Source organism: Myotis lucifugus, unplaced genomic scaffold (assembly GCF_000147115.1).
Source record: "Myotis lucifugus unplaced genomic scaffold, Myoluc2.0 scaffold_185, whole genome shotgun sequence".
NCBI lineage: Eukaryota > Metazoa > Chordata > Mammalia > Chiroptera > Vespertilionidae > Myotis > Myotis lucifugus.
The window spans coordinates 2,417,024-2,432,010 of NW_005871233.1; the positions used below are offsets into that span (position 1 = coordinate 2,417,024).

The window sequence follows — 14,987 nt, forward strand, 5'->3', positions numbered from 1 at the left end:
GGCAGTGAAGGATGGAGAAAAGACAGACAAGAGAATGAGCTGGGTCTGGGTGGGCGCTGCTCCTGGATGGAGAGACAGCACCATGGACTACAAGCCGTGTCTTTATTTTATAGCCAATTCCACGAGGCAAAGTAAGGGCGTGGTCAAGATGTTTACAACATTCTTGTGGGTTTTGATCCTACTCAATTACATGCACCTGAACTCTATCAAGCCCACATCACTCAGACATGCGGGGTCACGTGTTGGACCACACATATTCTCCGGGAGTGCCTCCTGCCATCACAGGTGGCTTTTTTTGTGGCGCACTGTCCCAGGAGAGTGGATACAGAGGCCCATGTCAGGACTTCTTTCCAGGCTGTCCTTCTACCCCAGGCCAAGGTGCCTTACACGGTGCAGCCACATAGCAGCATCACTGTGCTGGAGAAACCATGGGACACTGACTGGATATTGTGTAGAACTGTCTTATCTGATATCCCTCTCCCCTCTGGGATTGCTACGTTTCATCTGCTAGGCTTGTCTCCTGTTAGTCTAGTGCTCTTTTATGCAACCCTATTCTCAGGAGTCCCAGAACCTAAAGGACCCCAAGACTTTCATAAGTCAGGCATCCAGAGAATTTCGCTCCTCTCACTCAAAGATGTATTCCATCCATGTTCAGCAGGCAGAAATTACAGAAGTATAATCATCATCCCCATTTCCTCAAAAATTAGGAGTAAAAAATCCCAGGGGGGCAATTCTTAGGACAAGAATCTCATATCAAGGTCTGGGCAATTCTTACTAAATGCTATTCTTGCTAAATGTTAAAATTTAGCACAGTATTTTGCAGACCAGCTCTACACAGGCTACACTGATAGTAACTCAACTGGATAAATGTAGCCAGCTGCCAAGAAAAAAATCAAGTAATTGACCAAATAGTGTATATAAGCAATGGCTAAGCCTCCCTGCTGGATGTGAATCCTGTCTCCTTTACTTATTGAAAGTAAATGAAACTACCTGTGACAACCATGTCTCATTTTTGAACAGTGAACCCCTTGAGTTGGGTGGCAATTTTAGATATTAGGATAGGAGATGTTGGGTCCTACTTAACTCTTCCATTTAGCAGGCAGTCGCCCTGTTTAGGTTGAGCAAGCAGGTTTGCGTGCTGTGGTTCCAATAACAATTTAGTTTCCAGAGCCCTTGCAGTGTTGTTCCTGTCTGCCAAATTTGCCCAGAGCTGGTTGGGCTTGCTCCCAATTCCTATTGGTAACACCAATGGAAGCCAAAGGCATTTGGGGGCCTCATCTGGTGCTGCCAGTTTGGAGACACTGGCATGAAGGGGTGGGGAGAACTTTCTGGTACTGCTTTGTGTCCACGGGGCTCCTGCTGAATCTGTGCTGGTGTCCCTCATGGGGAAGAAAAGCACCTACTTTGATGCCTTCTGCTGCTGGATGGAGGCTAGGAAGCCACTGGGCCTGGGTCACCTCCTATCACTGAGTTTGGAGTTGAGAGATGCTTGTTCACTGTGTTACTCCTAACCTTAAGCTCCCTGGCCAGTGTGCCTCCTTCTTTCTACCTTTCCGGAGTCCTCTTATAAATGTCTGTTGTAATATTTTTAGAATTTTTTGGTATTTAGAAGAGAGGGGGAGGAAGAAATGAGTCTCTGCCATCTTGTCTGGAACCAGAAGTCACCACTTATTATTTTAATAATTTAGTTATACTTTCTTTTGGATTCTCAAACAAACACAGTCATAATGTTTATGAATGGTAAGTTTAATTCCCTCTTTTTAAAATTTTCTTTATTGATTAAGGTATTACATATGTGTTCTTATCCCCCCATTGCCCCCACACACACACCCATGTTCATGCCCTCACTCCCCTGGTGTCTGTGTCCATTGGTTAGGCTTATATGCATGTATACAAGTCCTTTGGTTGATCTCTCCCCCTTACCCCCACCCTCCCCTACCTTCCCTCTGAGGTTTGATGGTCTGATTGATGCTTCTCTGTCTCTGGATCTGTTTTGTTTATTAGTTTATGTTGTTCATTATATTCCACAAATGAGTGAGATCATGTGATATTTATCTTTCTCTGACTGACTTATTTCGCTTAGCATAATGCTCTCCAGGTCCATCCATGCTGTTGCAAATAGTAGGAGTTCCTTCCTTTTTACAGCAGCACAGTATTCCATTGTGTAGATGTACCAAAGTTTTTTAATCCACTCATTTATTGATGGGCACTTAGGCTGTTTCCAAATCTTAGCTATTGTAAATTGTGCTGCTATGAACATAGGGGTGTATATATCCTTTCTGATTGGGGTTTCTAGTTTCTTGGGATTTTGTTTGGCCTACATGGTGTTTTTAAGTATTTGAATTTATTGTCAACATTAATGAGAAGATTTCACTTGAAAGTCTGGATTTTTTACTTCTCTTGAACATCAGATGGGGCAACAATGGGCCTACATTCTGGTATGGCTGTCATGGCTGGAGTTGAGCTCCTCTCTAGACTTAAGGAATAGGTTCTCTGTCAGCCCAGTTGGCTTTAGTTACTTGTCTGCTAGCAGCTTCTGTATGCACTCAGCCTCACTCAGGGTTCTTAAGATCGAGATTTGAGAACACCCTCACTCAAAACGAGAGCTGCATCGGACAAGAGCTAGCTACATGGGGCTTCTTTTGGAAGTCAGAGTAGTTGACGAGAAAGCCCTGAGCTTAAATCAGGAGAGATAAACATATTCAACTGGGCTGGTCCTGGCTCTAGTTAAATGACCATGTAATTAAATACCTATCTGTTAAGTGACCTATATGGCTAGTTCTTAACTGAAGGTTGGGAGGGAAGGTCAAAATGATAGGGTGCAGTTAAAGATGGGTCTAACTTGATAAAACTCCCTAAGTGATTTGATATCCACTTCCTTGAGAATGACTAGCTTACCTGTCAAAGATCATCAAATCTAAATAATAACTATTACATGAGGTTAAGAGCTCAGGCTCTGGATTTGAATAAAAGCTCCATCATTTACTTGCTGCATGATCTTGGGCAAGTGACTATGCCTCTCTGAGCCTCACTTCTCATGTAGGACTGAAAAGTAGGAAAACAAGATTTCCCTCTTCAAATCCCACTTAAATCTCAGATTAAGTTAGGATGCCCTGTCATAAGGTTAGGTCTCTGTATAAATGTTGATTACTTTTACTATCCACTTCCTAAGGTGGTTTCATTAAATTAGATGATGAACCAGGTATATAGTCAGTGTTTAGGAAATGGTTATTTATTATTATTTTCATAAAAAGTCCAGAGGGATACATTGATTTGTCATTGCCAAAGGGGGGAAAGAGAACTTAGTGATGATTCGACTGGGCTTGGTTGCAATAAAGGCAAACCTCTCACATAGATTTGAATCTGATGCCTGGAAACTGGGAAGAGGAGGAATGGGAGGCAAGGAGGAAAATGATGGATTCCATTTGAAGTGATAGGTCTAAACCTGAAGTAGAAATCTGAGATGCCTTTTGGGTAGAGACCTGGAAGACAGAACTAAGAGCTCTCAATGCAAAAACAAGAGTTCTTAATGCAGAGAAAAAAAGGAAGCACTTGTTTTCATTGTTGTTTTCATTTTCTGTGGAAATAAAATACTAGGACCTTAAACAATGAAGGCAGGAATCAGATCTGATGAATCTTTGAGTTCCCTCAGATAGGGCTGGCACTGAGTAGGAGCCACCAATTTTCTTTCTGACTTAGTAGAAATTATTTTCCTCTGTCTGAGCCTTAATTTCCTTATCTGAAAAATAAGGAAAAGCATACTTACTTCTGAGTGTTTTAAGAATTCAGAAATCATGGTTTGGAAATTGCCTGGCTAGAAGTAAATGGTGTTTGGTGTGACAACTCACAATACATCCACCGGAATGGAAAAAAAGTTTTAAGACAGACAATATTAAATGTATGCACAAGTGGCAGTTAGTATAGTTTGCCAGCATCCACTAAAGCTAAACACATACCTGCCTTATGACCAGCAATCCCATTCTTGAATATATTCCCATATGTTCATCAAAGAAACGTACTAAAATATTTATAGCACCAGAATAACCCCAAACTGGAAACTATTCCATTTTAGGCATATTTTGTATAGAAACCAGACATAAATGAAAATGAATGAACTACTCCTATACACAATATGAATTTTGGAATCATAATGGTAAGTAAAGGAAGCCAAATACACACTATAGGGCCCATAGGGAGTTCAAAACAGACCGAAGTAATCCACGCCATTAGAAATCAGATAAGTGATAACTTTCAGAGGGGATGGGTGGCAGAAAGAGAGCATGTGCAGGAATTCTGGGGGCTGCTAATGTTTGGTGTCTTGATGAGTACTGGTTGTACAGGTGTATTCACCTTGTGTAAATCATTGAACTTTAAACTACAAATTGTACATGTCTCTGTATTTATACTTCAATAAAAAGTTTACAGGTACACCTCATCTTTATTGTGCTTTGTTTTACTGTGTCTCACAGATATTGCTTTTTTAAGTTGTGGCAACCTTTCCTGGAGCAAGTCAATCAGCACCATTTCTCCAACAGCATTTGCTCACTTGTGTGTCTGTCACATTTTGGTAATTCTCTCGATATTTCAAACTTTTTCATTATTATTATATTTGTTATGGTAATCTGTAATCAGCGATTTTTGACACTAGTATTGTAATTGTTTGGAGGCACCATTAACTGCACCCATATAGATGGTGAACTCAAGTGATAAATGTGTGTGTTCTGATAAATGCTGTGTATGTTCTGATTGCTTCACTGACCAGCTGTTCCCCTACCTCTCTCTGTCCTTGAACCTCCCTATTCCCTGATGCAACAATATTAAAATTAGGCCAATTAATAACTGTACAATAGCTTCTAAATGTTTAAGCTGTTAACGTAAAATAACCATTGAAACCTGTAAAGAATTTTTGGTGAGTTTGAGCCAAACTGTCGACATATGCAGGAAGCAGAACCTCAACAAATTGAGATAGTGCTCCGGAGAATGGCGGGGTTACATCCGTATTTATACATTCCAATCAAAGGAGGAACATAGGTGGGTTACATGAAATTCATTGGTGACAGATTAAGGAGGTGGGATTAAGCGAAGCGGGGAAACCTCTGGGATTAGATAAAAGTAAAATGATGGACACATACTTAGGTGGGTGCAGGATCAATTAACATGATGATGAAGGAATTTGTGGTATCTGTCCTGGGGCCCAGCACATTTGGTTGTGCCCCAGGGGCTCCAGATACAGGGAAGTCACAAGTTACCCAGACATTTCAAGGGTATGTTATCATAGATGCAAAAAGACAGATAGGCTCAGTTAGGGTAAAGGTTGACCCTGTCAGTGAAGATACTGGCCTAGGACGTAACTGCCCACCATAACTGCTTTAGTTAGAGTTTAATTTCAGACCATCCTTTCTGGTTACTTTAGGTCTCCGAGTTTGCAAGAATGCCATGCAGGCCTCTCCTGAGCTTGTCAGGTCAGCATGTGGCCCCTTTCGTCCACAAAGTGAAAGGAAAAGTCACATGTCTACCGCTGGTGAAGATGAGAATTATTGAAATGACAACAAAGGATTTAGAATATTGTATAAATTTAGTTGATAAAACAGTGACAGGATTGGCTCCAATTTTGAAAGTTCTACTGTTGGTAAAATACTACCACAGAATATGGCATGCGACAGAGAAATCATCTGTGAAGAGTCACTGATGTGGCAAACTGCATTGTCGTCTTATTTTAAGAAATTGCCACAGCCACCCCAACCTTCAGCAACCAACACCCTGATCAGTATCAGCCATTAACATGGAGGCAAGACCTCCACCAGCAAAAAGATGATTAGCATTTTTAGTAATATTGTTTTAATTATGTATGTACATTTCTTAGACACAATGCTATTATTGTACACTTATGACTACAGTATAATTTTAATATAACTTTTATAGGTACTGGGAAACCAAAAAATTCATGCTACTTGCTTTATTTCGATATTTGCTTTATTGTGGTGGTCTAGAGCCAAACCCACAGTATCTCACAGGTATACCTGGACTTAACAATAACTGTAGCTGGTGTGACAGCAGCAGTGTATCCCTGGAACCAGAAGCACAGGCTTTGGGGACAGATCTGGGGCCCTTGTGACTGGCTTCATGGCTCTAAGTCTGTTTCCTTCTTTGTAAAACAGGAAACAACGTCAAGATTCAATTAGTTGATGCTCATAATATAACGGGACAATCAATGGGTCCGTGTTGCCTGTCACTACTTGAGCCAATTAAGCAGAGACAGGGTTGAATCATATATGCGCGTTTCTTCCAATACTGCCGGCAGTATGGGAGAGCAGCAGGTCATCCACAAAAATCTGCTCTGCAGCCCCCCATAAACCAATTGCTTATATGGGGTAAGACAAAGATTACATGGGGAAAGTAGGGATTACAGGCATGGGGAAGTAGGCTATGCAGGCTGGGGTGGGACTCCATTGTTTGGGCAACAAGTTAATTTTTCCATAATAGGCAGTTCTTCAATGAGAATGGTTCCAAGGTTGATTCCCAGGTCCAAGGTTGACTCCCAGGTCCTGGGGGCGTACAACTCCTAGCCAGGTCAGAATGTCCTTTTTTAAAACAACACAAGGCAATCATGGTTAATGGCATGATAGTATTTCCCATAGCCATAGCTAGTCCTCAATATTCTATCTTTGCCCCTAACAATAATACTAAGTACAGGGCCTGGCACAGGGCTGCAGTTCCCATGGTGAAGAACAAAACTCAACCCAGATAAATTTGTTTATCTAATTGGCTTTATTAGCGATGTGTGAATTGGGCAGCATCCCATCTAGCAACTAGAAGGGCACTCGGGTGAGGGACTAAGAAGTTACAAGAGCGGACTATTCCAGGCCAGGATACCTTCCCGTTTGGAGGAAGGCAGGGGTCTCAGGGAGATACCTCTGTCGTGTGGATCGGGAAACTAGGCTGGTTTAAAATCCCACTCCTGGGAGAGGCTAAAACTGCAATGAGGTTAGCTACGTTTTGGCTTGGTGATTGGTCTAGCACAGTGGTCGGCAAAAGCATTAGTCAACAGAGCCAAATATCAACAGTACAACGATTGAAATTTCTTTTGAGAGCCAAATTTTTTAAACTTAAACTATATAGGTAGGTACATTGTTATTAACTTAATTAGGGTACTCCTAAGCTGGCCTTTGCTAAAAACGTCCTCAGTCTGAGGGGTCCACCTCAGCCAACGTACCCCCACTTCTTCTAACGCCACTTCTTCAAAATAGACTCGCCCAGGCCAAAAACCGACTTCTGCGCATGGGCCACGAAGTTTCAATCGCACTGTATGTGCGCGCCCGCACGTGGTATTTTATGGAAAAGCCACACTCAAGGGGCCAAAGAGCCGCATGTGGCTCGCGAGCCGCCGTTTGCCGACCACTGGTCTAGCACATCCCGATCGGGAGCTGCTCAAGGGCATGGTGACTCCATTTTGGACCCTTGCTTCCTCTTTTCCTCCCTCCTTCCTTCCCATTTTAACACCTGTGCCACCCAACCCCTGGCACCGCTGCCCCATTTCCCCCAGCCGCCCGCGCCTGGGTCACGCTCGATTCACTGCTAACGCTAACCAGGCCTCGCCTCTCCGGGGACAATCCCCCCGCCAGCCCCCTTGGAGCTCCCTGAAAGCAGCCCCGGTCTCACCAGCCCCGCCACCAACCCCCCGGGAAGATGGCAGAGAAGCTCTCCCACCAGAAGAGCGGCAAGGACGCCGCGCCGCCGCCCCGGACCACAGGCCAGCGCCCGAGGTCCCGAGAGCGCGCGAGCGCGGGGGGCGGAGCCCAGGGCGGAGGGCGGAGCCCAGCGCGAGGGGCGGAGCCTAGGGCGGGGGCGGAGCCCAAGGCGGGCCCTCCCTGCCCTCAGTCCTACCCCGTCCGTCGACGTCTTAAACTACGTTTCCCACAATCTGCCTAGGCCCTCCCCTTCCGGTGGCGGAGCGGAAGCGGTGACTGTGTCAGGCCGGACCCCACAGCAGCGGGCTGGGTCACTATGGAGGAAATAGGCATCCTGGTGGAGAAAGCTCAGGTCCGGCGGGGTCTGGCCGGGGGGACGGGGCGACCTGACCTGAGTGGGGTGCTGGGCGGCTGCAGGGACCCAGCCGGGCCGCGGTGGTTCCGGAGCCCTCGGTGGCGAGTTGTGTGCCCTCCGCGGCCTGGGTGGCCCAGGGATGCTGGGAGGGGAGTCAAACCGAGGCGCGGGAGTGAGTGCCTCAGTTCTTGGGACTGAATGACTTAGAGATTAGCTGGCAGTGCCTGGTGGCATCGGGGCCCGCGGGGTTGGGGTGGGTCAGGTGGGGAGTGCTGTGGGGGCTCGGCTGTGGGGCCGGGTGATGCCTGAGGCCGGGCTGGGTTGCTCACCGATGTTCGGGCTTGGCTGGTGCTGGGGGCGCTAATTAGTAACTGTGGCCTGGCCCGCGGACGTTTGGGGCCTCCCCGGGGGGCTGGATGACATGAGGGCCTGATGAATGTGAGTTGGGGTGCTGTGACATGAGGGATCTTTTGGGGGTAACTGGGTAATTCCCGAACTGTTTGAAGGCATGGTGACTTGGCCTGTGTGAGAGCCATGTGACGTGAGGAACCTGTTGAGGAGGGCTGGAGGGCATCTGAGTCTGCTAAGGAGTCGGTTAGACATTTAGGCCCTAGTTGGGTGACATTGGGGACATGTTACAAGTGGCAGATGGTAGCAAAATGTCTGTTTGGAAGGCTAGTTGACATAAGGGTCCTACAAAGGGGCTGCGAAGTTTCCAGCCTCGGTTTAGAGGGGCTGAGTGATGTCAGGACCCTGCTGGGGAATGAGAGACTTCATGGTTAAATCAGATGTTTTCATGCGGGGACTCTTCCAACCTGTATTTCCCACCGTGGTCTAGGATGAGATCCCAGCGCTGTCAGTGACACGGCCCCAGACTGGCCTGTCCTTCCTGGGGCCTGAGCCTGAGGACCTGGAGGACCTGTACAGCCGCTACAAGGTACATTCAGCCCCAATCCAGACCCTGCACGGGGCCCAATGTCCCATACTCCGCCACCTTCCACTACTCCCTGGCCCAGCAAGGCCTAGAGCCATCGCCTCCCCTCCCCTCCCTTCTCTGCTCACAGAAGCTGCAGCAAGAGCTGGAGTTCCTGGAAGTGCAGGAAGAGTACATCAAGGATGAGCAAAAGAACCTGAAGAAGGAATTCCTCCATGCCCAGGAGGAGGTGAAGCGAATCCAGAGCATCCCACTGGTTATCGGGCAGTTCCTGGAGGCTGTGGATCAGAATACAGCCATCGTGGGCTCCACCACAGGTGTGGGAGGGTGGGGAGCCCCTCATTCACTCGTCTTGTTCATTGAACAACTGTTGAATGTTTCCTGGCCTGTGCCCGGAACTGTGCTAGGGTGTACAACAGAAAACAAGGCAAGACAGTGTAGTGGTGTTTTTCAGGGTATTTTGAGTCTGATGCAAAAATGGAAATAGATTTTATATTCTTTTCCTCTGTTTGTATATATGTAATTTATGTAGTAAAAGTTTGATCAAGTGATATTTAGCCTTACAGTGAGTGACATACTCTAATTGCTTTTCCATTCTGTTCTAGTCTTTTATTTTAAACCATGTTCTGATCATGACTCTCTAAATTGATTTCATGACCACTTCTGGGTTAGGACCTGCACTTTGAAACCATGGGTGAAATGTTAAGGGGTTGGGTTTTGGTAAGGACACAGTACACAGTAGCTGCTGTTATTAACACGGGTCCGGGCCTTGCCTTCATAATGGTCATTGTCTCGGTATCTTATCTGCCTTTTTTGCTTCTCGCCTCTACTCTGGACCAAGCCATATTCTTGTAAAGGTTGTAGGGAAAAGTGTGTGATTAGGCCTGGACTTGGACTGATGGGCTGATAGTGAGGTAGTGAAGGGAGGGAGAGATCCATAATGTGTCTTTGACCTTTGGACATAGGGGGACAGTGAGGCTATCCCCGAAGTGGCAACATGGTCAGAGGAGTGGGTTTAGGAGACAGGGAGTGCAGTCTAGGATATCACGGGGAGGTGCTGGGTGGCTACTGGACAGCCAAATCTGAAGGTCAGGAGAGAGGTTGGATTGGAGAGGTGAGATAAGTCTGAGCAGGAAAGAATCTGGTACAGAGATCTAGATGGGCGGACTGAAACAGGACAGGACTCGGGGGAGAGAGAAGAGAGATGGGTAGAGGGTCATAGTGACTGATGGGCTATGGAGGGAAGAGGAGAAAAGTCCAGGGTGAAACTTGGGGCTTTTGCTGGTGACTAGGGACTGGGGGCCTGCCTGAGACAGATCCAGGAGAAGCACAGTTTGGGGGGAGATGTGAACACATAGGGACACAGTAGGTAAGAAATATAAAGGGAAGTCCGGGGGGGGGGAGGGGAGATGCCAGGAGGCTGCTGGTCACCGGGTCTGTGAACATGGGGGACAGACTAGAGGAGGTGGGGGAGCAGCCTGGGAATGAGTGGGAGGCTGGTGGCCTGGACAGCACAACCGTGAGGTCATGAGGAGAGGACAGTTCTGATTGTAGCACTTCTCTTTTTCCCTCCTCCCTTTCTGTCCTCCCCCCAAGGCTCCAATTACTATGTGCGCATCCTGAGCACCATCGATCGGGAGCTGCTCAAGCCCAATGCCTCGGTGGCCCTCCACAAGCACAGCAACGCCCTGGTGGACGTGCTGCCTCCGGAAGCGGACAGCAGTATCATGATGCTCACTTCAGGTGAGGGGGGCCTGGGGCCAGGGAGGCCTGAGAGGACCTGTGCTCCAGGCGGGGAGTCCCAGCTCTGCTCTCCCCCCAGACCAGAAGCCAGATGTCATGTACGCAGACATCGGGGGCATGGACATCCAGAAGCAGGAGGTGCGGGAGGCTGTGGAGCTCCCGCTTACACACTTTGAGCTCTACAAGCAGGTGAGGAACTGCAGGGAAGGAAGAGGCCCTACTGAGTCTCACGTTAGTGACAGGATTCCCTGGCTCATCCTTCTTTCTCCACTCCTGCATTTCAGATCGGTATCGATCCTCCCCGAGGCGTCCTTATGTACGGCCCACCCGGCTGCGGGAAGACCATGTTGGCAAAGGCCGTGGCTCATCATACCACTGGTGAGCTGCTCAGTCCCTCCCTCAAGCTCTGACCTTCTGGGCTTTTCCCATCTGTCTCCCTGCTCTCTCATCCTCCCCAGGAAATGGCACAGCACAATGATTTAGAACACGGGTTATGGGGCCAAAGCCCCATTGTGCTTCTTAGTCATTGGCTGTGCAGTCTTGGACAGGCGACTTTACCGCATGCCTCAATTTCCTCATCTAATAGAAAACTCACTTCACAGCCTTATTGTGAAAATTAATAAAATAAGTCAGTGTTTTACTGTAGTGGGTTGTGACCCATTAGAAATTAGGAATTCAAATTCATGGCTTGCAACCAGCATTTTAAACGATGAAACAGAACAGAAGATATAAGAGTTTATCCCATATAAGGAAATGTCATACTGTTTTGAGAAACTGGTTTCACACACATGTGCACACACACATATATATATAGGGTATCCCCAAAAAATGTATGCAGTTTGAATGATTATAAAGTCAGTGTTTATTAACATACAGTTCATTTACAAAATTGAAAAGAATCTACAGAAATGCATAATTTTTTTTGTCAATGCCTGTTTTCAAACTGATGACCATTCTGGTCCAGGCACTTGCTGATAATGTGAACATCAAGAATCATTTCATTCAGTATTTGTGTGCCTGCAGTTCATTGACTCTTTCTGGTTTTATACCATAAATTTTATCTTTTATGTATCCCCATAAAAAAAACAACAACAGTGTAGTGGCACCTTAGGATAAATTTCTTTTGTTCAAAGCTTAGTCTGGCTTCACCCATTATTTTAAATCAGTTAAACCTGAAAAGGAGTGAAAATTAAACGAATTATCAGCTGTTAAAGTGTGTAAATTTTTTTGGACACCCTATATATTGTGGTTGTTTACAAATGTATTCTTGTAGGTTCCAGGCAGAATGTCTGGAAATCAACATATTGCTATTTATAAAGCCTGAAGACAGGGCTCAGCACATCTTAGAATCTTCATGCGTGTGAGGCAGGGAGCAGTAGAGAGCAGTGGTTCAGCAGCGGGTTTTCTGGACCAGACGGCTGGGTGTGAGATCTGGCTTCCCCGCAGGTACTGATGTGAGTTAGTCTATGTAACTGCTCAGTCAGTTAGCTTCTCTGGCTCCCGTTTCCTATTTTCCTGGGCTGTTCAGAGGATTCAGTCAATATAAAGCTTCTAGAAGCTTACCTGGCATATCGTAAGTAGGCAGTGAACGTTAGCCATTTTCAAGATTATCCATTTGCTTAGCAGTTCATTTGACTTCTGCCCTCCAATGCCCTGTGCTGGGATCCAACAGTGACTCAAACTTGCCCCCTGCCTTGGAGAAGCTCCCAGCCTGCTGGAGAAAAAGAACTAAACACTTATAACTTAATCATTTAGTTCACATTTACTGAGCACCTAATATGTGCGAAGCTGAGTTGTAGGTGCTGGAGACATGGCAGTGAACAGAGCAGAGTCTCCATTCCTCATGGTCATGGAGGTGGTATCTTAGTTGGGGAAGCTCTTGAACAAATAAGTGAATAGATTATGTCACATGGTGATAAGTTCATGAAGAGAACAACTAACAGAATAAGGGACAGAGAATAATAGGGGCTGCAACTTCACATGTTAAACTTTAAGAAACAAATTAAAAAGGAGGGCCCAGAACAAACCTGTCCTCAACCCCATTGCTAGTTGTCAATTATGTCAGAGATGTGCCTGTGGGCCCTGATAGCAAAGGGGAAGGCGGAGCCCATGGTGAGGTAAAATGATACCTTTGTGTATGGCAACCTATCTGTTTTCCTACTGATTTTTCAAGTGCTCTAGAAATCGGGGGTTTTTTTCTGTATCTTGGTCCATGAATGTCTCTAGCTCTTCTCCACAGACATGTTGAAGCACAGATGCATTTGTTTTTTGTTTGTTTTTATAATGTCCTGACAGTTAAAAGTTGGACAAAAAAAACGACACATCTGTGCACAGGGTTCATGACTTGTGCTTCTGGGTTCTTATGAGATGGAAGCAGATGGCTGGTCCATGACGCTGGATCTGGGACCCAGCCCAGGGTGTAAGAGAATAACCTGGCTACTTGGAGTGGGCATCCAAAGGAGGGGATGTCCTCAGGGAATTCCCAATTTCAGTTAAAGCAGAATGGGCCCTACAGGAGACCCATCCACATCTAACCCTTGTCATCCTACTATCAGCTGCATTTATCCGGGTCGTGGGGTCGGAGTTTGTACAGAAGTACCTGGGTGAGGGCCCCCGCATGGTCCGGGATGTGTTCCGCCTGGCCAAGGAGAATGCACCTGCCATCATCTTCATAGATGAGATCGATGCCATCGCCACCAAAAGATTTGATGCGCAGACAGGGGGTGAGTGTTGCCCAAATAGGGTCTGGGGTCTTGAACAGGCCGGTCGTACATAATGCCCTGGACCAACTGTGTTGCATACTCCAGCTGACAGGGAGGTTCAGAGAATCCTGCTGGAGCTGCTAAATCAAATGGATGGATTCGACCAGAACGTCAATGTCAAGGTTCGGGGTTTGGAATGGACAAGGGGAGGTGTGGTATGGGAATCGGGAAGGTAGGGCTGGCACGTGAGGGGGCAATTATGGTGGGAAGGAGGGTGTAGTGGGGAGAGAGGTCTGAGCCAGCCTGTTTCCAATGCCAGGTGATCATGGCAACGAACAGAGCAGACACCCTGGATCCTGCCCTGCTGCGGCCAGGACGCCTTGACCGTAAAATCGAATTTCCACTCCCTGACCGCCGCCAGAAGAGATTGATTTTCTCCACTATCACCAGCAAGATGAACCTCTCTGAGGAGGTTGACTTGGAAGATTGTATCCTGCTCTGGAAGTGAGGGGAGGGCCACAGTTGGGAATGGGGATTGGATCTTCACCTCCACTCTGCCTTCACCATGACCCAGATTGTACGGGGGGTGGGGGGTGGGGGGGGACCAAAGTCCTGGAAGGGGTGGTGGTGACAAAGACAGCCCAAGGATGACTTCCTGCTCCAGGCATTCACCCTGTCATGCAGGGAATGGTTTCTTTAACTCACCGCTGCAGATGTGGCCAGGCCAGATAAGATTTCAGGAGCAGATATCAATTCCATCTGTCAGGAGGTGAGTGATGGTTTTTCTCTGGATCCAGGCTGGGAGTGGATGAGGATCCTTCCTCTTTCTGATCACTCTATTGCAATCCTGTCCCTTGTGCCTCCCTGGGGTAGCGGGCCCTGTCTGTCTCTTCCTCCACCATCACTAGGGGCAGGGAGTACATTTTAACTCTCGTCTCTTAACAGAGTGGAATGCTAGCTGTCCGAGAGAACCGTTACATTGTTCTGGCAAAGGACTTCGAGAAAGCATACAAGACAGTTATCAAGAAAGATGAGCAGGAGCATGAGTTTTACAAGTGACCCCTCCCCTAACCACAGGACCCAGGGACTTCCCTCACCTCCCCAACCTCTGTCCCCAAACCTAGTTCTCTTTTCTCTTTACCCAGGGTTGATTTATTCAATAAATATACAAGTTGAGTCAATCTAGTTTCTTCTTAGAGGTTTAACTCCTTTAGTATCCTGGGCCTTGAATAGGATCTTCTGCCCCTCCTGTTCTTCTGGCAGATGAGTGGGTGAGGTGCATGGCCTGGGCTACAGATTAAGAAGCAAAAAACTCAAACAAAATGACTTCAGAAACTTGGGGAAAGGGAAGGAAAATGAACTTCAGACCACAGCCTTGACCACAAAGTAAAGCCCCCGTACATCTCCCACCCCCATTTCCTACAGGTAGAAGACCCTTTGAGTCTTTGGTGAGCCCTGCCTTCCTCACACTCAGGGAATATCAATGAAAGAGACAAACCCACAGAGTCCCAGAGCAGGAATAGGGGATATGTAAGAGGGGAGGTTGATTGCCCAGGTTCTGGGAC

At 46.8% G+C, this 14,987-nt stretch overlaps 1 protein-coding gene and 1 long non-coding RNA gene across 2 annotated transcripts; one reads left to right on the top strand and one right to left on the bottom strand.

Moving 5' to 3' along the window:
* Nucleotides 1-5,821: 5,821 nt before the first annotated feature.
* LOC111827558 lies at nt 5,822-7,777 on the bottom strand. Its single transcript, XR_002831181.1, has 2 exons — nt 7,708-7,777; nt 5,822-6,581 (listed from the first exon to the last, which is right to left on the bottom strand). It is a non-coding gene; the product is annotated as an uncharacterized LOC111827558 (long non-coding RNA).
* A 138-nt stretch (nt 7,778-7,915) lies between these two features.
* PSMC4 (proteasome 26S subunit, ATPase 4) lies at nt 7,916-14,603 on the top strand. The gene is made up of 11 exons (XM_006096719.3): nt 7,916-8,040; nt 8,882-8,980; nt 9,108-9,294; nt 10,574-10,720; nt 10,800-10,909; nt 11,005-11,098; nt 13,276-13,443; nt 13,528-13,604; nt 13,742-13,910; nt 14,136-14,191; nt 14,368-14,603. Exons 1-11 carry the CDS (start codon nt 8,005-8,007, stop codon nt 14,479-14,481), a joined length of 1,257 nt encoding a protein of 418 aa, XP_006096781.1. The 5' UTR covers nt 7,916-8,004; the 3' UTR covers nt 14,482-14,603.
* The last annotated feature ends 384 nt before the right edge of the window (nt 14,604-14,987 follow it).